We start from the raw sequence: 22,024 nt of genomic DNA on the forward strand, positions 1-22,024 counted from the left end.
CAGGCTCGGGCTGACAAGTGGCAAGTAATATTCGCGCCACACAGGTGCCAGGCAATGACCATCAACAAGAGAGAACACAGCCATCGCCCCTTTATGTTCAATGGCCTTACCATCACTGAATCCCCTACTATCAACATCCTGGGGGTTACCATTGACCAGAAACTGAACTGGACTAGCCATATAAATACTGTTGCTACAAGAGTGGGTCAGAGGCTGGGAATCCTGCGACAAGTACCTCACCTGACTTCCCCAAGCATGTCCACCATCTACAAGGCACAAGTCAGGAGTGTGATGGAATTCTTCCCACTTTCCTGGATTGTGCAGCTCCTATAACACTGAAGAAGCTGGACACCATCCAGGACAAAGCAGCCTGCTTGATTGGCACCACATCCACAAACATTCACTCTCTCCACCACCGACACACAGTAGCAGCAGTGTGTACCATCTACAAGATGCACTGCAGGAATTCACCAAGGCTCCTTAGACTGCACCTTCTAAACTCATGACTTCTACCATCTAGAAGGACAAGGACAGCAGATAGATGGGTACACCACCGCCTGGAAGTTTCCCTCCAAGTCAGTCATGATCCTGACTTGGAAATACATTGCTGTTCCTTCACTGTTGCAGGGTCAAAATCCTGGAACTCCCTACCTAACAGCACTATGGGTGTACCTACACCCCATGGACTGCAGCAGCTCAAGAAGGCAGCTCACCACTACCTCCTCAAGGGCAATAAATGCTGGCCTAACCAGTAATGCCCACATCCCATGAATGAATAATTTAAAAAAAAATACATGCTGGTGTTTTCAAACTATTTGCTTCAAACTATATTAAATATAGATTTTCACTCTCCCATACAATTTTATAAAAATGCTATAGAATTTACCTTTTGTTCAATTTCAGGGCAAATGTTTCGAGCAGCAGCTGGAGATCAGCCTTTTAATTTGTCTGCAGTATCGAGTGCCTTCCCAATGGTTAACCATGCAGCCTTTGGACTGCACACTACAAGCTCAGGGCGTTCGGAGTTTGGCGGTCTGGGAACAATTGGTGCATCAACAGCCTTAGTGGGACACACACAGCTATCATCTTTTCCAGGTATTATGAAATTTTAACTAATTTCTGTCATTAATGGCAATTCACAGTGTGAGAAGGTTTAAGCCCAGAAATTCAGTTGTGCTGTCCCTGTGTTTTGGCACTAACTGGCCTGTTAAGGTCCTAATATGGTGGACAGGAAGCGCACACACTTTGACCTGAGGTGCAGAAGTGCACATTGATAACGTTTAAAGAGCACATTAATTTATTTATGTTATTGTCCTGCACTTTTGTGGGACCTATTTTTGACTTTCAAATGGCCTGTGCTTCACTCACCATATGCTGAGTTCACACAGCACAGAATCAGGATGGGCAGGGCTCTCATCAAGGATACATAAAGGGATTATCCAGTACTTACAATTTAGTTGCTGGTTTATCATGTCAGGCTGATTGTTGATTTCTGACCATTTCTTGGTGTGTTTTATCACTCTGGGAGAATTCACTTTGTCTCAACAAATAAAGATATTGCTAGTTAGTGTTGCACTCTTTTAGGCTGCCTCAAATTGATTGGCTGAAGACATGGGCCACCTCATTGGGCTGCCTTTGGTGTTGAAGGATGAGGACAAGAAAGGATGAAAGGATTTTGGAAGCAGATTCGATAGTAACTTTCAAAAGGGAATTGGATATATATTTGCAAAGAAAAAAATTGCAGGGCAATGGATGGAGACCAGTAATGCTGGACTAATTTGATAGCTCTTTCAAAGAGTTGACAGAGGCACAATGAACCAAATGGCCTCCTGCTATCATTCTGAGTCACTGCAAGCAACTCACAATCTAGAACAAAGTCAAATTTATCAATCAAATTTGTTATATCATTATCTTATAGCTTACACACAGGATTGAGACTCGGTCTTGTAGCAGCATTTAGAACCCATCTTGTGTGTTTCTTTCCCTATCCTAGTGCTCCTACAAGGTGATTCTCCAGTAGCTACAGCTTAGGAGGTGGAAGCCTGTCGAGCTCCCCGAAGGACACTTCAGATGGTCATGGTGGATGACCTTGAGCACTTGACCAACTGCAAACTGCATGATCTCAACACAGACTGGAGCATTCTGCCCTGGCTTTATGGCATCAGCCAGGTGGAATGGCTAGTAAGGAATCAGACATGCTGTAATTCTGAGAGGATAGCAGTGGCCTCTCTGATATAACTAAGGCCATTCTCCTGACATGATGCCTCAGTGCTCATGTGGCTTGTTAAGTGCAGAACTCCTGTGACATTTTGAAGGCCCCTGTTGACCTTTGTCCCTATAAGCAAGATGTCAGCCATGTGACAATGTATGAAAGCAGTTTCAGCTGCCATTACAGTTATCTGAGCTTTCATGCCAGCAGCTGTGTTGCCTTGGAAGTTGTCAGCAGAGGCTCAATCGTGATGAGTGCCATTTTGTTGTTAATGGAGCTGACCACTTCATCCATGTTGGACAGAATGGTCGATGCTGTGCACAAAGCCCTTCAGGTAAATTGGAGCTGGGTTCCCCCATGTTCTTATTACGTTGCTGTAGCCCTCTGGCAGGCTTCCAGTGGACTTAGTATTTCCTGGTAAATGCTCAAGAGCCTTCTTCAGTAGCCTGGAACCTCGGAAGTCAACATGTAAACCCTCTGCAGAAGAATTAGGATATGACCTTGTCTTCTGGAGATATCCTTTACTCCAGCCTTACCTTGTGTGCATTTGTGTCCTGTGAGTCACCAAATTGTAGGTGCCACCTTTAACTTAGCCTTTGAAGCATGCGTGCTACCATTATTTGAATTGGTGTTTGTGAGTCAGATTGAATGACATCGACCTACCTGAAGGCATGCCAACGCTTCCTTGGCAGGCACATGGGCTTCCAGACTCTCAGCTCCCGAAAAGGAGAGGTATGAGGGTTAGTATTTTTGTTGTGAAGTGAGAACAATGGTATGTCCATGTTTATAATGGATTTTATTTGGATAAACACTCAAAACAATCTGAACCTTGGCTGTGCAGTTTAGTCACTGGATTCTCTCAATTTTCTCTCAAAGACATTTTAAGAAATTGTTTTCCACCTGGCTTTTTTTCTTCAGTATCTAAAATTTCTAATGCCCAACATTAAGGTTAAGCTTTTTATAAAAATTAGACCATGCATTTCACAACAACATGGTCAAATGCACCCATTTTGTCATTTTAGTGTCTTTAAATGCCTTGATTAAAGATTTTAGTTGAAGCTCTCTGCCTCTCCAAAATGCTGTAACACTGAGTTGAATTTCGATTCAGTTTGAACAAGTACATTGTACCTAATTGTCCAGGATGTAACCCTACCATTTCCGTCAACAGTACTGTAGAATAGTTTTTTCTTAAGCTTCTTGCAGTTTCTGCTCAAAGGTTTTCAAAACTACTTGAAAAGATAGAGGATCAATGCAAAATTTTTATTCAGGTAAAATTTATTTAAAGATTTCTTTTCAAAACCTATCATGTCCTTTGAAAAGCAAGAAGAATTTTGGTGGGGATAACAGATGGACTGATGTTGACACGCCTGTATTAACTTCAGGTCTGTATTAACTTCAGGTCTGTATTAACTTCAGGTCTGTATTAACTTCAGGTCTGTATTAACTTCAGGTCTGTATTAACTTCAGGTCTGTATTAACTTCAGGTCTGTATTAACTTCAGGTCTGTATTAACTTCAGGTCTGTATTAACTTCAAAAAAATGTGTTAAGCTGAGAGACAGAGGCTGGAATTTTCTGGCCCTGTTGTTGTCAGCCATTATGGCAGGTGGGGGGAGAGCAGTATGGCGCAAAGGCAAAAAACTGGTTTTACGCCGCTGTGAAACCAGTTTGTGATCGTCCACTCCGCCCATCGATGGCAGGCTGCCTTTCCCACCATTGGACGTCAGGATGTAATTTTAATACATTAGAAGCCCTGCTTGCCGGAATTGCCCCCCCACCACATCAAGTTTATCACCCGCTCCGGCATGACCTCAGATTGACATGCTTTACGACCGCCTTTAAAAGGCGTACACCTGGTGACCTGAACTTCAAGGGGAACTTGGAGGTGAGTGCACACAACCTTGCGCAGTATTTGCGAGCATCAGCAGTAAGACATCAAAGGTGAAGTGCTGCACATTCACAGGGACACAGGAAAGTCGCTTTTTCTCAGCTGGCTTTCAATGCGGTGCTGGGGCCAGGGCTCCACTGTGGACCAGGGGGTGGTGTGGTTGTGGTGGCAAGGCAACACAGCCAGACTGAAGGAAAGACTTAAGCACATGCTGGTGGCGTGGGGGCAAGGCAGCACAGACAGACTGAAGGAAAGAGTAGAGCACATGCCGGGGAAGGGAGGCAAGGCAGCTCAAAGAGATTGAAGGAAAGACTCAAGCTCATGCCGTGGGGTGGGAGTAGGGAAGCAGCCACACGCTTGGAAAAGTGAGCATTCTTCTGCAGCTGAGACTGTTCTGCTGCAGCAACATTAACATGTTTGGAATTGGGCCTCTGAAGGTTTCCTGCCCACTCATCAATGTGAAAGCATGAAAGTGGCACCAAATGCTCCAGAACTTTTCACCCCTTCGGCATAGACTACAAATTAATGTACGTTTTAGGGGGGCAGCAGAGCAATTGGCCAACTGGGCAAGTAGTACAATCCCTTTGTGAAGGGTGGCCATGGCACAGTCACTGGTGGAGGTGCTCACAGCCCCTTGCAATGTTTTTAATTAAGGCGTGGACCAGGATCCATTATGTTTAAAGCTAACAGGGCAACCTTGCAATGCAGGTTAGGAGAGTGCCTGCGCCTGAGCTGAGAGCACATCATGCAGTCCAGTGGCCGAAGCTGCTGCCACCAATTGGCCAAGTTGGAGTGCGAGGAGCTGGGTGGGGTTTCAGACAGCCAATGATTGCACTACAGACTGGCTATTCAAGTGGTGGCTAACACTTTCCTGCATGCAGAAAGGGGCTTTCAGACTTAACCAAGAGAGGTTCTTAGGACACATATGCTAACCCACGCATCTACCTTTGATCCAGCAAGAGGAGAGGGTCAGGATCATGGAGCCTGGTGATTTAGTGGTATGCCTCATATAGCTTATAGAGACCAAAGAAATAGAAGAAGAGAGTGGCGGAGGTGCCTGGCTCGGTGAAGGGAGGAGCACCTCCCTCAAGATGAAGTGGTGGCAGGACCTGCACAAGCAGCTGAAGATCTACAGTGAGCCGTCGCTCGTAGGCACCTAGCTAGATCCTGGGTCTATAGACGGCACTTGTCATTCCTGCAGATGACTGAGAATCAATGTTGCCGAAGACTGCACATATCTTGGGAACTGGTTGGTCACATATGCCATGTGCTACAGGATTTGGCGCATGAGGACATAGAGGGCATACACTACCAGTGGCCGTGAAAGTGACTGTGGCGCTCAATTCTTATGCCAGTGGCTCCTTCTGGGCCTCCACAGGTGATGTGTGCAAGATCTTGCAAGCCTCCACGCATAAGTGTGTCCAGGACATCACGGATGCCATCTTCGTGAAGGCACACAACTTTGAGCATTTTGCCCAGGATCAGGAAAACCAGGAAGCAAGATTTACACAGATCACAGGTTTTCAGGCAGGTGCCATCGACCGCACTCACGTGCCACTTGTATCTCTGTGGCACTAAGCAGTCAACTATGTCAACTGCAAGGGCTTTTATGTACTGAATGTTCAGCCGGTGTGCGATTACCATAAACACATCTTGCAGGTCTGCGCACGATTCCAAGGCGGCGTGCACGACTCCTACATCGTTAGCAGGTTTCAGATCCCTGACATTTTCCAGGGTCCAGAGAAGCTGCAGGGTTGGCTTCTCTCAGACAAGGGCTACCCACAAAGGACGAGGCTGATGACACCTGTGTCGTGGCCACAGACTGCAGCAGAGACACGAAACAATGAGGCTCATGCTGTGACCCAGACTTTGGTGGAGCAATTTATAGGCACTTTGAAAATGAAGTTCCGGTGCCTCAACAGGTCGGGTGGAGCACTGCAATACAGTCCACTGCGGGTGGCGTGCATCAAAGATTCATGGAGGGTGATGACGAGATGCATTGAGGACAGTCCTGACATCTTCACCTTGTGTCTGCGAATGTCTGACTCCTGTCTGGCTGAGGGCAGCTTGCTTGTGTTCTGTGATTAGGGTCATATCATGGAGAGACAACCATGAAATGTTAAATGCACTGATCCTTTGACAGCCTTCAGCTACTGACCCCTTCAGGAGCACAGCTTCACTGGTCACAGATGCTGAAGAGATGGGGACCAGCCCCACCTCAGAAAGAATGACAGAACTCTGACGCTTGCCCACGACATTCTGGCAGCAAGGATAAGCACCAGTGAGGTGCAGGCATCACTAATGTGTCCAATGAGTGTGTAGACAGACCATCAGTTTGATCTGAAAGCTGCACACTGGGCAACTGAAGAGGCCCTGGGCTGAGACGCCTGCCTTTATCTTGTGCAGGAACCAAAATTTCACAAGTGACATGAACATTGCCCATCATAGCAAGGAGCCATAGGCAATGAGACATTCCGAGGAGTTTATTTACAATAGTGAACATTTAAATACAAGCGATTAACATCCGTGTCCACGCTGTGCAGCTGCATTTAAAAAAAAAATTCCTAACCCTGCCAACCACGTCTTGGTGCTCGCCCGATATCTACATTGGAGGTAGCCTGCTTAGTGCTACACCCTGCCTGCGATGACTTTGACAGGCATGATCTGTATGGCTGACACCTGGAAGACCCCAGCCTGCTTTTGTGATCCTGCTGTGTGGCAGTGGCACCCTCCTCGTTCTGTGGAGCTGGAGCTGCTGGGGTCACAGGAAGAGGGGATTTGGATGGGCTGGATGCTCCCGGAGTCACCTGGATGGTTGACCCTGGAGGGGGGTATACCTGATTCTCCTCCCTGTGGGTGCCCAAGGACCCCTGGTTGACTCCTTGAGGAGGAGGGGAAGCTGGAGTGCGATCGAGCTGTCCTGCACCCCTCTCGTGTTGACGCAGTTGGAGGCCAACTATGGTGTCAGTGATGGAGTTCAGCCCATGCAGCAGTGCAGGACCGATGTCCTAGACCAAGGTCTCCGTGGCAAACCCCATACTACCAGTGTTGACCTTGGTGTGTTGGCATGCCGGCGCCATCACTGAAGGCGGATGGACTCCTATAATTGTGCCTTGCAATCTGAGGAGTCCAGCAGACATCCCTTCCTGATGTTCCAAGCTTGCCTTTGCAGCTTCAACAGTTGAGGTATGACTGAGCCCAATGACTCCTCGTTTCACTTAGACTCAGCAGATTTCTGGCCTCCAGCAGTCCTCAGAGTGCCAGAAACCTGGGAGGTCCCTGCCGCCGCCAGCTGCAGATCAGTCAGTGCGATGTGGTCACCAGATTGTGACCCTGAGGCTACTCTAGAACTAGGCCCCACCAAAGCGTGTGTCTCTGCGCTTGTGAAGGTATGGGTGAGTGCTGTGACGCGTCTTCAATTAGGGTGTCATCAGATGAGGTGCCTTTGGGGCTTGAGTTGATGATCTGGGTCGCGGGCCCCCTCGACTCCTTTCCATATGTGCCAGCGAAAGTAAGAGAGATAATTAGTGCATGGCCATGGACTATGGAACAGGGGAACTGACTCACGGCATGGTTGTCTGATGGATGTTGCACAGCTGGATCCCCACTTGGTTGGGCAACACTGACCTCACAGACCAGGAATGGTCCAGATCATTGCTGGCCAGCTGGATAGCTCTTATTTTCAAATTCTGTGAGGCCCTTGATGTCAGGCATTCCCCCACCAGTCTGCAACCTTTTCCTTTCGTTGTGCTAGCTTGTCCTGCATGAAGACTGATGGAGAGAGTGTAAGCAGGACACCTGTCAGGTCAGAAGATAAGGATGCGTGGCATGTGTGTGTGGTGAGTGGTGCCACAGATGGGATGAGGACATGATCTGCAGGGCAGATGAAGATGTGTGAGAGATTGAATAGTGATGTCACTTGAATTGACAGTGAGAGAGATCCCTGTGGATGTGTAATGGGCTTGTGAGTGTGAGTTGAGAATGATGAGAACAGTGACTTGCTCTAGTAGAACAGAAGAGGTCATCATCTTTTGGCCTGTCCTCTTTTGCAGGGCCTTGGTATTGATCGCCACTGCCACACCACCACCCCATGCTGGTCTGGTGACTTTTGCTTGCTGGTCTTCGCCCAGAGCAGAGGCAAAGGATTTCACAGTGGGCCTCCGCAGTATCCAATAGGTGCCCGAGGAAGGCGTCACTAAATTTGGGGGCAGCATGTTTCCTCCCTTTGGCAGTCTTGACTCTCTAGCAGCTTCTGATGCCTTAAAGAGAGCTAGCTGCAGGGATGGCCTTTAAGTATGGCACCCGGATTGCTGAAGGCCTAAGGCAATAGCACGGCCGGCGAATCAGAGCCTGGCTACCACCCTCTGGCCCCAGGTGATCTAGTGTTTTTTTTTCTGGGGATGCATTATTAATGAGGCGGATAGGCTGGGAATGGGATGATATGGCACAAAAAGCCGCCATTGTGGCCGGCAGGTACGACGCCTTATTTCCCACCTGCTACTGCACTTTGGGCAGAATCACCCCAGATTTGCACTGTCTCTCTTCCTTGTAATTTAGTTGATTTTCCAAAAAAGTTGAATTTGGAAGAATCAAATTCTCATTATCCTGATAAAAGCTTAGTCAGCATTCCGCAGGGACCGCTCCCACTGGGACACCCTGCTACAGTCCTCCATCACCCCCTGCACCTCAACCCCCTCCCACGGCACCTTCCCATGCAACCACAAAATGTGCAACACCTGCCTCTTCCGCCCTCCTCACCGTCCAAGGGCCCAAACACTCCTTTCAAATGAAGCAGCATTTCACTTGCACTTCCCTCAATTTAGTCTATTGCATTCGCCGCTCCCAATGCGATCTCCTCTACATTGGAGAGACCAAACGCAGACTGGGTGACCACTTTGCGGAACACCTTTGGTCTGTATGCAAGCAGGACCCAGACCTCCCTGTCGCTTGCCATTTCAACACACCACCCTGCTCTCATGCCCACATGTCCATCATTGGCCTGTTGCAATGTTCCAGTGAAGCTCAACGCAAACTGGAGGAGCAGCACCTCATCTCCCGATTAGGCATTTTACAGTCTTCCAGACTTAACATTGAGTTCAACAACTTCAGATCATGAGCTCTGTCCTCCATCCCCACCCCCTTTCTGACACCCCCCACTTTTCCAATAATTTTTAAAATATATATTTTTTATATATTTTTTTTCCCACTATTTGTATTATTTTAAAATATATTTCCATCCATTGTTTTATCTCCACCTTTTTAGCCTATTTCGATTTCTCCTACCGCCACCGCCCCCCCCCCCCCCCCCCCCCCCCCCCCAAAAACTAGGGCTATCTTTCACTTGCTTGTCCTGCTTTCTACCCTTAATGTCACCATTAGCACATTTCTTAGCTAATATCACCACCGTCATTACCCCTTTGTCCTTTTGTTTGACATCTTTGGCAATCTCTCCTTTGCCTCCACCTATTACCGGCCCTCTATCCAGCTCTACCTGTCCCACCCCTCTCAACCGGTTTATATTTCACCTCATTTCTATTTTTCCTTAGTTCTGATGAAGAGTCATACGGACTCAATATGTTAACTGTATTCATCTCCGCAGATGCTGTCAGACCTGCTGAGTTTTTCCAGCTATTTTTGTTTTGTCTCATTATCCTGATATTAGCAATCGTGTTGTCAGTGGAGACAGCTCCAATTATCTCACCTGCTTTTCACCTGTGTTTTGTTGACAGGACGGCCTTTAATTATTTTAATTACAAAATGTGACAAACAGTGTATCTGGAATGCTTTAATCAGGGGAAGGCCCACTTGATTGGTGCCAGTCATCCAGCAACTTAAGCATTCAGTCCCTCCACACTGGGACTCATTTGCTGTAGTGTGTATCACTGCTACAGTGTGCACCGTAGCAATTTGCCAAGGCTTCTTTGAAATCACCTTTCAAACCTTTGAGCAACAGTGTCTCTTACAGGCTTGTCCAACCTTTTTTCACTTGAGGGATCCACATTTCCATTTTTTTTTCTCTCAAGGGGCTGATGAGCAAATTTGGGAAAAATAAGGTTCAGCACAACTTTCAAAAACAAAGTTGATGTATTAAGAAAAGAAACAATTGCTGAGCGAAAATAAAGCAATGTCATAGCATTAACTTGTTGGGTTTAAAAAAAAAGAGTAATTCACAAAATTGACCAGTGTGTGATAGAGCAGGAATGTTCCTCAGCCCCAGTCTCAGGGTGCCACCAACCCTCACCCACTGTAGAGGGTGTGTGTATGTGTTAGTGTGGTGGTGACAGTAAACAAGAAAATTGAGACTGGGAGTCAGGCAGACACAATTGCGTACTCTCCCCCAAAACGCATGCAGGCACCCTCTCTCACTCATTCCCTCACTCCCATCCTGCCTCCCACTCTCATTCCCACACACCCACCCACACATCCACCCTCATTCCCTCTCCCACACACTCCCACCCCCATTCCCCACCTCCATTCCCTCTCCCACACCCTCCCTCCCACCCGCCCGCCTGCCCTGCTGCTGACTGCCAGTACTATAACTGGAAACAAAGCACATCAAGCACCTGGGCAGAGAGAGATATCAAGTTCGTAGATACGGCACTGAATTAATCATGAGGAGGGAGACCACGCTTCTGCGAGGGGTCAGGTAGTCTTCAAGGAATGCCCTTTGAAGGAAATGGGAGCAAATGGCCAGAGAGATCAACTCCTGCAGCCTGGCCCCGAAACTCTAGCAATGATTCTGGAAGTTGTTCAAGATGGATGGTCAAGGTCAGTGAATGAAAAGTCATCAGATGACATCACGAAGCCACTGAACCAGCAACTTCTTATGCTGCTCAATGCACCACACCAATATTGCTCACCCATTTAGCAGTCCCTGTTATTCAGGATTCAGGCCTCACACTCAGACACTCCACTACACTTTTGCACTCCTTCCAAGGATGCCAGCTGACATCCATCTCGCACTGCCTCCTCATGCCTCTAGTTATTCAGTCATGGCAGGTGCATCACTCAAGCAAAGTGCAACACAGTCACTGACATTCTTCCCTCTGTTGCATTTCAAGGTGGTATGTGAGAGAAAGGAGCAGAGCCGAACCAGCAGGAGACAGGCACACCTGCATCCCTGAAACCCTATGGTGATGTTCTGGGTGATTCTCTGGCTGTGACAGAGCCTGTTGCTTCCAGAATCGCTGAGAATGTTGAAGATGATGGTCTTTCCTGCATTATGTCCCTTTTCAATTCTCACCTTCCTTAACCCTGCTATCTGGCATGAAGTTCAAACTGCAGATGATGTGACCATGGATCTGTTGCTTTCCTGTCCACCTCTTGCTTCATTGCAATCTTTCCCTTCTGATTTTCTGATTTCATATATGCCAGAACTGCCACCTACCCAGCCACAGCACCCTTAGGAAGCAGAGGGAGCAACATCACTCTACTGATGAAGAAACACCCATTTGATCTGATACTTAGCCATCAACTCGGATACTGTTAATGCGTGAACCTTATTGTAGAGTCAGTCAGCAAGGCCAGGAGGAGAACATAGATCATTTGCCAGCTCACTGGAGAGTGAAGTCACAGACGAGTTCTGCTAAAGGGGACTCCAATGAGGACTTTGATGCAGCGGCATACAGGAAGATGCAGATAAGGATACACACCAGGCTGCTTGGTGTGTTGACTGGCTTATCAGGCAATCTCCTGTCACTGTCCAGGAACGTGGAGGAGCTCGGCTCCAACATGGCATAGAGAATTGTGCAAAGCTTGGAGCCCATCCTTTCCAGCATGTAAGTGGTGGCCAGCTCCACCACCACTTTCGGACCAGCTGCAATGCAGCATCTGATGGCGGCTGTCTCCGATTGCTGCACAGAAGGAAGCCACCCAATTTCTGAGCGCTGCAGTACACGTCAAAATGGAGGCCCTGAGATCCATGCTTGTTGCCATGGTGGCTGCAGATCTTAATTCTCATAAGGGCATGCAGGCTTTAACAGCAACCCAGCGATCTGTGCTTAAACGGATTACCAGGATTGGTAAGGTGCTATGCCATGGGAGAAACAATGGGTATCATTGAACGCGATCCTGTTTTGAAGGTTTTCATAGTGAGAGCAGTAACATTAAGTAAGGTGATTTTAGGATTACACCACGTAAAATTTGTGCTGAATATAGCAGTTGTTACCTCTAGTTCCTTCGAAAAACTTGTAGGCCTCAATGTCTTGGGAAGCATATTCTGCCCATCGTCTGGAGGGATGACTTGAACAGCTGAAAGAGGTAGTTATGTATAGTGGAGGATTGGAACATGCATGGGAAATACTGCTGATTGGTCAGGCTGTTGTGTTTGTAATAAATCATTATGTGTTAACATTCTTGCTGCTGATTGGTTGATTGTGCTGAATGGATGGTATGTGCTTCTTGAGCAAGGATAGTCAGATGTCACTGATGAGAAGACTGCCACCTTGGGGGACAGGGTGGTGTTGGTAGATCTCAAAGCCTCCCTGACCCGTCTTGTATGCCAGTGTATGATGGCTGAGATAAGTCTAGAATTGGACCATTGGGATGTGGTGGTTATTAAGTTGAACATGTTCGATGATAGATGACTTGTTCCATTCCCTGTGTTTGAAACAGGTTTGATGTTCCTTGAGTCTATAGGCCTGTTTCCCCAGTGTGGATGGGTCTGCAATTGCATGGTATGCTGTAACTTCCTGGTTTAGTATGAGATGGTTTCTTGTCTTTGCTGGTATGAAGCATGGATTGGAGCTTCTTCGATGATTTTTGTTGGATTTCTATGTTCCTGACTCAAGTACATGTTGTAGTCTGTGCGAGGTGGAATCGATATATGGGAGGCTGACTGTTGTCTTAATGGAAGCAGTTGCTATAGAGTGGGTAACAAGTGAGTGTATGTTAATCTTGTCTGGACGGAATCCATTGAGTTGAAGTGTAGACTTAATATGGCAAAGGTTCTTGTCGATGTTTCTTGTCACTGATGGAGTAGGCCCTTCTAATGAGGGTGTTGGAAACCATTTGGAGGGTGGAGGGATGATGAAAAGATCAGTAGTTCAGGTATCTGTCAGTGCGAGTCTGCTTACAGTAGATTTGATATATTGGTGTGCTGTCGTGAGACCTGGTGATTAGAACATGAAGAAATCATGTGGAAAGTTGTTGTTCTGTTTCCATGGTAAAAAATAATACTCGAATGCTGATTGTTAATGTGTTGTCAGAAACTATGAAGTTCTTTCTTCTCATGTTGCCAAAAGACAGAAGTGTCATTGATATATTGAAGCCAGAGGTTAGGTTAAAGACTAGCAGGTTGAAGGTTGAAATCTGCCATAAAGATATTAGTGACGATTAGTGGTGACTCAGCTTGAATTTTATATGTGCTGGTGTGCATTAGCGATAAATTGATTATTTAATTTTGCTGGCTTTTTGCACACTTTCAATGTATTTAAATTTACTACCTTTAAAAGTGACTGCAAGAAACTATATTCAGGGTCTCTTCCCTCTGTCCTTTACCTGTGAATTCTAATTTAAAACTGCTTTATTATCTCAGAATCTTTCTTGCACATTTTGTGAATTTGTTTTCACTTGAATTTTTTTTGCATTGGTATCATTCATTAACCACTGGATTTTTTTTGAAGATTGGCATGCTGGGATGCAAGATACTATATTGAAGTGTTTTATATGCCTTTAAGAGCTAATGTATTTTACGAAATTGTGTCTAATTTTATCTCGATTCTGGTTTAATGTTTTATTGTCTGCGACAGTAAAATCTAGTTCTGATTAATTTATAATTTTATTGACAAGCAAAGGGATCAACAATGGGAAATATTTTTAAAAGTGAATCTGTAGAATGCAGGTAAAATATGTTTCCCTAAAAAACACGAGTAAGCGAGATTATAATTGCACTCAAAGGATTAATAAGTAATGAGGTTAAAATTGAAACTTAAAAAAGGCATATATTAATTTCATTGACTCATTCAAGTGTGCTCTGCCGAAAGGCAGGTTCTTGGCTGATTATCTGCTGATGCTTCATCCTGATCTGTTTTCTTAGCAGTTTTCTTTTTGTCAGTGATGGCTTGCTATTGCCTTTCATTCTTAGGGGCAGGGTGAGGAGGCAGGTCCCAAGCCAATCTCAGCTGGAATGGGAATTGACCCTCTGCTGGTTGTGTTATCTTGAACCACATGCTAGCCACCTAGCCAACTGAGCTAACTGGTTCCCATATATTAAGTATATAGGCAATAAAGACGACGATGGCACAAGATAATTCAAAGAAGATTGTAAAGAAACAATTCGAAAGGCAAGAGAAATTACAAAATGAAAACAATATAAAAAGAAATAGTATTCTATAAACACACAAAAAACATAAGGAAGTTAATGTAAGGATCAAGCCACAATGGAATGCACAAGTAATGGTGAAGTGGCAGAAATATTGAATGTTTACTTTGCTTCAGTTTTTACTATGGAGACTAATGTAGTGAACATGATATTCGAAGAAGAGATCAAAAACAACAAGGCATTTAAGATAGCTAAGAAGGAGGTAATAAACTCTAATTTCGGGAGGATAAAACCTCAGGTCTGAATGAATTGGATCTATCCATACCCAAACTAGCGAAGGAAGAGATAGCAGAGGCTATGTATTACATGGAATTTTACAGAAACAACCCATTCAGCCCAACTGACCTATGTTGGTGTTTACGCTCCACTCTTTTGGCTTCTTTAAATTATTCTCCCCCCTCCCCCCACCCAAATTATTATTAAATTATTTATTTATTCTTAGTGAATATAAAATCTTTGTTTCCTTCCGTACAAATATCTACATGGCAAGACTTGGAAACCTGTTCTCTCAATTCTCTAAATGGTGTGCATCAGCCAGCAACCAGTTTGCATGTGATACCATCCTCATGACAATTCCCTTTTCAGTTTCTTTCCACTTCTGTCCCAATCCCCATGGGAAAGTGCGACAGTGACCAGGAAATTAGCAGAGTTGGAGTAAGGGTTCAAACTGCAATATAGTGGAAGCTGCCAATGAACAATGGTAAAATATAGACATTTCATGAGCGTCCCGAATATCTTGTAAAACCACAAGAGGCACTGTGGAATGACAGACAAACTAATGCAGCAAGCCCTATTTACTTAGTGTATCTTCCCTAAGATGATGAGCCTAAAACTGGGCAGAGTGCTCCAAATGAAGTTTGACCAGCATTCTATTTAGTTGAAGGTAATCAAAAACGATTTCCAGGCGATAATGGCCACGAGGAACATTACCCAACATACAATCTATATTATTTTAGTACTACTTTGTATACAGCAATATCAACCACCTCCAGGAGCTTGTCCTGCTTTCTTTTGAATCTTTGCAGCAAATCTGCCCTCTGTTCACATCAATCATGGTTCTATTGATCACACTCTTGCCTGAGTCAGGAGGTTGTGGACTCAAATTCCACTCCAGACACTTGAGCACACACATCTAGGCTGCTCATCCAGTAATGAATTAAGGAAAGGCTGCACTATGAGAGGTGTCATTGCTCAGGTGACATGTTAAGCTGAGGCCCTGTCTGTCCTCTCAGGTAGAGAAGAAAGATCGCATGACATTATTTTGAAGGAGTAAAGGTATCCTACATAAGAGCATAAACTGACATTTATTCCTCTATCAATGTTACTAAAACAGGTTACATGGCCAATATCACACATCCATTTGTGGAAACTTGCTGTGTGTAATTTGGCTTCCGTAGGCCTGGTAAACAATTTTGGAAATTGATTTCAAAATGTACTGCTGATTTTCACTTTTAGACATGCCTTTCTGCTTAGTAGAGAACAGAGAGGTTCGAGGACTTCTTGGTCTTTCAGCTTTACCCTGAGTTGGCTTTTGACTTTTAAGGTTGACCCATCAGGACCTTGTAATTTGATAGATGAGGGTTATCTGTTTGAGCCATTTGACTTAATCTGATAAAACAGAGACCCCGGTTCCTGTGTCTAATTTAAACTCTGTGGGCTGTCCATCCACTTTGAGTTTAATACTCCAGTACTTGTTTTCAGTATCAGTTAGCTCCCGCAGGAAGATTAGTTCCTTTGCTTGTGATTCTTCCACTTCTCGTATGTGGCTCTGTTTTAAATTTTTCTTCCTCTTTTTACAGATTGTCAGCATTTTTGTGCAACAGTTTTGAAATAGCCTATTTTTCCACAGTTGTGACACTTTGCCCCACCCTAGCCCCCCATTGGACATTCTTCTCACTTGTGCGGTTTGTTCCTACCACACTGAAGACATATAAAAATGGCGGTTGGCATGCTTTTCCCTGTTTAGGCAGGCTTAAGCTTTGGTGCACTTTCTCTCTAAAGGCCCACAAACTGAAGGGTCTCAGTCGATATTTTGCACAGGACCTCTCCTTCCCCACAAACAAACAGCACATTCTGCTTCCTGAGTTCCGTTTACCTCACAATCTGCACTGCTTTCACTATTGTGTATATCTCTCTAGTCTGTAAGAGACCTGACACTGCTTCATCTAGGACCCCAACTGCGTGTGAATCAGCTCATTCTTTAAGATTCAGTTATCGCAGTTCCCTGAGAACGTTGTTGAACAAATCCATGTATTCACCTGGTCTTTGCTTTCTTTTATTAAATTTAGATCTGTGTTATTAAATTCTGACGGATGCTGAAATAAGAGTCGAAAGCTTGCAGGACTTCTTCATAAGGAGTTGAAGTCTCAACAGCCCCCTGCCTTGCTATCACGTCATTAGTGATTGATCCTACTGCATAAAGTAGTGTACTGACCTGGTACTTCTGTAATTTTTTGTGTAATCGTGAAGCAGTTCTGTATCCTATAAACCTTTTAAGCAAGTTGTCTCAGTTCTGGGCCTGTTGCAAGCCTTCTGCACTCTGAAAAGGTTCTGGGAGTGGAAGTTTGGGTCCTGTGCTTCTGAGCCCCGGAACTTGGCACCAGTGTTTTCAGGACCTGAGGTTGCTTGATACAGAATACAAAGATTGACACCTATGCATGGCACAATGTTAACCTTAGTAGTAATTGAACCCACTGCATTGTTACCCACTTCTGACTTAAGCCTCCTGAGCTCTTGAATACATGGCTACTGGATTTTCTCTTAACTATAACCCATTACCAGTTGACATAAGCTGAAGTCCAGAAGAGAGGTGAAAGTGGCTTCCAAGTTGATTTCAGGAATGAAGTAAAGTAGGTGGTATTCCCCTTATTTGCTAAATATCAAACTACCATCACATCGTAGCCATGTCCTCAGTGAGCTGCTGCTGACATGCTTTTTAATGAGCAAAGCTTCCTAGAAATTTTTCAGTATATGTGTGTACATGTGTTGAGAGGCATGGTTAGGACCACAGTCATTGTGTTAAGGCTTCCTCAAACTAGACACTTTAGTTCAGAGAAACAGTGGCCAGACAGAAGTAAAAGAAAGCAGATTGTAACCACAGTAGCAATTCAAAAATTGAACCTATGATCACATATTTATTAGTTGTAACAAGAGGCTCTAGATCTTGATACATTTTTGGTTTGGAACTGGAAGTTTGTATGCCATCTTTCACTTCTCTCATAGCAGGGATCATTCTCAAGTTTTAAGCTCTTCAACATTATATAAATTACTAGCTGGTTTAAATGCAAGTCTTTCAGCCTTGATTATCCCATCACAATGAAATGCAGACAAAATAGTTTGCCTGAGATGGTATGTGAGATATGACACTGTGATCTAACCTCATTGGGAGACTACAACGATATCTCATTAAAGAGTGATTATTTTAAAAAAGAATGATGGGGCCAGGTACATTGTTTTAGCTGTGTGAAAGTTTATATTGATTTTATGTCTGAAGGAATGACAATTCAAGAATAAACCTGTTCAGGTTTGCTACAAATATGTATAAAGTCAGATCTTTCAATTGATAGTCCCAGTTTGGATGTCAGTTATTTGAACTTGTAGGTTTTTGTGAAAAAAGTCTTTCTTTGTAACCCTTATTTCAGCATACAGGGTTGGTGATTACATATTTTGGCAATGAACCCACTTTTTTCATTTAATTGTTCAGTGAAATAGCAGATGATTTAAAAAATATTTTTGTTTACCTCAGGTAGATCACAGTGATGAAGCCTTATCTACCAACTCATCTTTCTTACATTGAAAGGAGCTAACACTCTTTTGATGTACACAGAGCTTATGTTTAGGAAGGACAAAATCTTTGTGCGAAAACAAGCCTTTGATTGAGAGTCAGAGCTCACTTTAAGTAATCAAAGGCATGGATGGAAGATTGGCTAGCTAACAGGAAGCAGAGAGTTGGCACAAATGGGTCTTTTTCTGGTTGGCAGGATGTGACAAGTGGTGTGCTACAGGGATCAATGCTGGGGCTTCAACTTTCTACAATTTTTATAAATGACTTAGATGAAGGGTCCGAAAGAATCATTGCTAAATTTGCTGATGACACAAAAATCTGGCAAATGGAGTATAATTTGGGCAAATGTGAAATTGTTCACTTTGGTAGGAAGAATAAAAGCGAAGCTCAATATCTAAATGGTGAGAGATTGTAGAGCTCTGAGATTCAGACGGATCAGGGTGTCCTAGTGCATGAATCACAAAAGGTTAGTATGCAGATACAGCAGGTAATTAGGGAAGCTAATAGAATGTTATCATTTATTGTGAGGGGAATTGGTTACAAAAGTAGGGAAGTTATGCTTCAATTGTACAGAGCATTGGTGAGACCACATCTGGAGTATTGTGTACAGTACTGGTCTCCTTATTTAAAGAAAGATGTAAATGCATTAGAAGCAGTTCAGAGAAGGTTTACTAGACTAATACCAGGAATAGGCAAGGTTGCCTAATGAGGAAAGGCTGGACAGGTGAGGCTTGTATCCACTGGCGTTTAGAAGAGGCGACTTAATTGAAACCTTTAAGATCCTGAGGGGTCTTGACAGGGTGGATGTGGAGAGGATGTTTCCTCTTGTTGGAAATCTAGAACTAGGGGTCACTGTTTAAAAATAAGGGATTGCTCATTTAAGACAAATGAGAATTTTTTTCTGAGGGTTGAGAGTCTTTGGAACTCTCTTCCTCAACAGGCAGTGGAAGCAGAGTCTTTGAATATTTTTAAGGCAGAGCTAGATACCTTCTTGATTAACAACGGGATGAAAGGTTATTGGGGTAAGTAGGAAAGTGGAGCTGAGGTTATAATCAGATCAGCCATGATCTTATTGAATGGTGGAGCAGGCTTTAGGGGCCGAGTAGCCTATCCCTGCTTCTAATTCGCATGTCCGTATATAAGACTGATAAATTGGGAGTGTGGAATGCATCTTGTGTCTCTCCTTGGTGAGGCCAGGACTCATCTGGAAGAATGAAAACCTGTTGATTATGTGCAAGTGTCAGCTTTTGGGAAAAGGTGAAGGAGTCAATGACACTTGAAGTGGCACTGGTAATTTATACAATGCCTTTGGTATACAGTTGCACTCAGCCTATTGCATTATATACAACAAAAGCAAAATTCAGTTAATTGAAAAGTTAATTCTGTTTCTTCCCCCATAGATGCTGCCTGTCCAGCTGCGTATTTCCCAGTATTTTCTGTTTTTATTTGTTGCGTTTTGTCTATGATCTGCTTATGATTTGAACTTTCTGAATTTGTTATTGTTCTGGAAGCCGAAAGGAAAGGAGAAAATAAAACTGCCAGCAGAAAGGAAGCTTTCTGCCCTCTGCTGTGCCAAACATGCTGACAGGTGGGGAGGGAAAGAGATGATAAAACCTGGGGGGGGCATTTTGGTGAAGAATGGTTGATATGAATTTTGTAACCACTGATATTTGAGGAAATGTAATTTTTCATGTTCGATTAAGCCCTTAAATTCAGTATTACCCAGTTGCCTAAAAATACAAATCCCCTCATAAAGATGCTGTTTTGCTTTTGTAAAGGTACTGAATGGTGGCGAGCTACAGAGACGCAGACTCGTGCAGGTACAACTTTTTTCCCATCAGGCATGCTACGAATTCCACCAGTGTTTGCTGCTTCAACTCCAAATCATGATTCCAATCCATTCCATTCCCGAAACACAAACAAATTTGGCCGAGGGACACAAAAAGGTGAGTGATAGCAAACTATATATACTTGTGAATAGTCTAAGTTCAGTTTTACAGACCCCAAATAGTTAGAAGTTCTTTAATTATATGGTTTGGATTTCTTTAAATGATTAAAATGCACTTTGCACTTCTCACTTGAGCCTTCTGAGCTCTTGAACATATGGCCACTGCATTATATCTTGATTGTAATCCATTGCCAGCTAACACAAGCTGAGGTCCAGAAGTGAGGTGAAAGTGACTGCCCTTGACATCAAAGCACCAGTTGACCACACAAAACCAGAGTAAAATTGGTTGTTCTGAATTGCAAGAGAAACTCTCCAGTGTCTGGAGTCATACCTTTATCTCAGTCCCAGGAAGTAGCAGCATCTGAGACACAACTATCTTCAGCTGCTTCATTAATTAACTTGCCTCCAAAATAAGGACAGAAGTGGGGATGTTTGCCAGTAATTGCACAATGTTTGACTTCATCTGTAATTCTTCAGATAATGAAGCAGCCCATGCTTGCTTGCAGCAAAAACTGGAAAACATCCAGGCTTGGATTAATATGTTGCTAGTAATATTCATGCCACACTAGTGCCAGAACAATGCAGATGGCCTACAGAAGAGAGCCTAAATAGCTCCCGTTTATATTCAGGAAGTCATTGACCAGAAACTCAACTGCACCAGCCACATGAATGATGTGATTACCAGAGCACGTCAGAGGCTAAATATTCCCGCCGCAGTCTCTGTTAACACCTACAAGGCACAAGTCAGCAGTGTGATGAAACACTCTCCTCGTTCCTGGTTGGATGCAGCTGAAGCAACACATAAGCTGAACACCGTCCAGGAAACAGCAGTGAGCGCCTCATCCACTTGCCAGACATCACTCCCTCCACCACGACATACCGTCACTTCAGTGTATACTATCTACAGGATGCACTGTAGCCACTTGCTAAGGCTTTTTTTGAAAGGATACCCCAAACTGTGACTTGCAACACTCTGAAAGAAAAATGAGGCAGGTGCATGGCAACACAATCAGGCTTCCCTCCAAATGAGCATTTCCAAGTGCTGTAAGATTCTATGAGGCTGTCCATGCTGGTACTGTTCCTTCACTTTTTAAGCCCAAATAACCGATGAAAACTGGACTACCACATTGATTATGGGGTTGGATGGCCAGTTTTCTTTCTTGTGTGCTGCATACAAGGTCCCATGCTGCTGTTGTTTTGCAGAATTGGGGGTGTAGTGAAAAATAGTTTATCTAGTTCAATCCTACGTTGTTATCAGTTGAAAATTCATTTTTTTCCCCTAGCTGTGCAGCAGTAAACTGTATTCTGCCATCACTTGTGAGCATGCGCATGCACACACACCCTCCTGAAAATTGATTCAAAGCCCTTAATTCCTGGAAACATTTTAATTTTATATTAGAAATTATTAAGGTTATTCAAGAGAGATAAAATGCTTCTGATTCGTATTTCATGTAAAACCTTTGCTCATTTCTGCAACCAAGAACAATAATCATTGTTTAGATACGCTTGCTACATTCACACAATGGTTGTTTGACCAATAGTACTGGAGCACCTTTTCACAGTTTACAGTTTCTTTTGAAGGTATGAATGGGTCACTGAATGGTAACAGCATTACAGCCGTGTCAGGAGTCAGCACATCTGGACTAGCTACCATTGGAATGATTTCATCAGGACAAGCTAAAATGACAATTTCTGGAAAGGGACGTAAATGCATTTTTGAACAAAATAAGCATTCGGAAACTCCAGCAGACAAGCTAAAAGAAAAAGTATGTAGCATTTAACTCTTTGTCTTGTAAAATTCTGTTTAAACTGATTTTTATTTCATTAATAGCGAAAACTTACTCCTATGGCCAAGCTAGCAACTTTTAACTTCAAA

General features: G+C 44.0%; 1 protein-coding gene across 9 annotated transcripts in view; it reads left to right on the forward strand.

Annotated features, from left to right (window-relative positions):
* baz2ba (bromodomain adjacent to zinc finger domain, 2Ba) overlaps positions 1 to 22,024 on the forward strand; it is a 313,230-nt gene that overhangs the window by 150,976 nt on the left and 140,230 nt on the right. For all 9 annotated transcript variants that reach the window (XM_041200669.1, XM_041200670.1, XM_041200661.1 and 6 more), the window contains 3 exons: positions 904 to 1,095; positions 19,979 to 20,146; positions 21,730 to 21,914. In XM_041200669.1, coding sequence (XP_041056603.1) covers positions 904 to 1,095; positions 19,979 to 20,146; positions 21,730 to 21,914 — 545 coding nt within the window. The remainder of the gene's footprint in view (positions 1 to 903; positions 1,096 to 19,978; positions 20,147 to 21,729; positions 21,915 to 22,024) is intronic.

The sequence above is a fragment of the Carcharodon carcharias genome, chromosome 12, assembly GCF_017639515.1.
Source record: "Carcharodon carcharias isolate sCarCar2 chromosome 12, sCarCar2.pri, whole genome shotgun sequence".
Taxonomy (NCBI): domain Eukaryota; kingdom Metazoa; phylum Chordata; class Chondrichthyes; order Lamniformes; family Lamnidae; genus Carcharodon; species Carcharodon carcharias.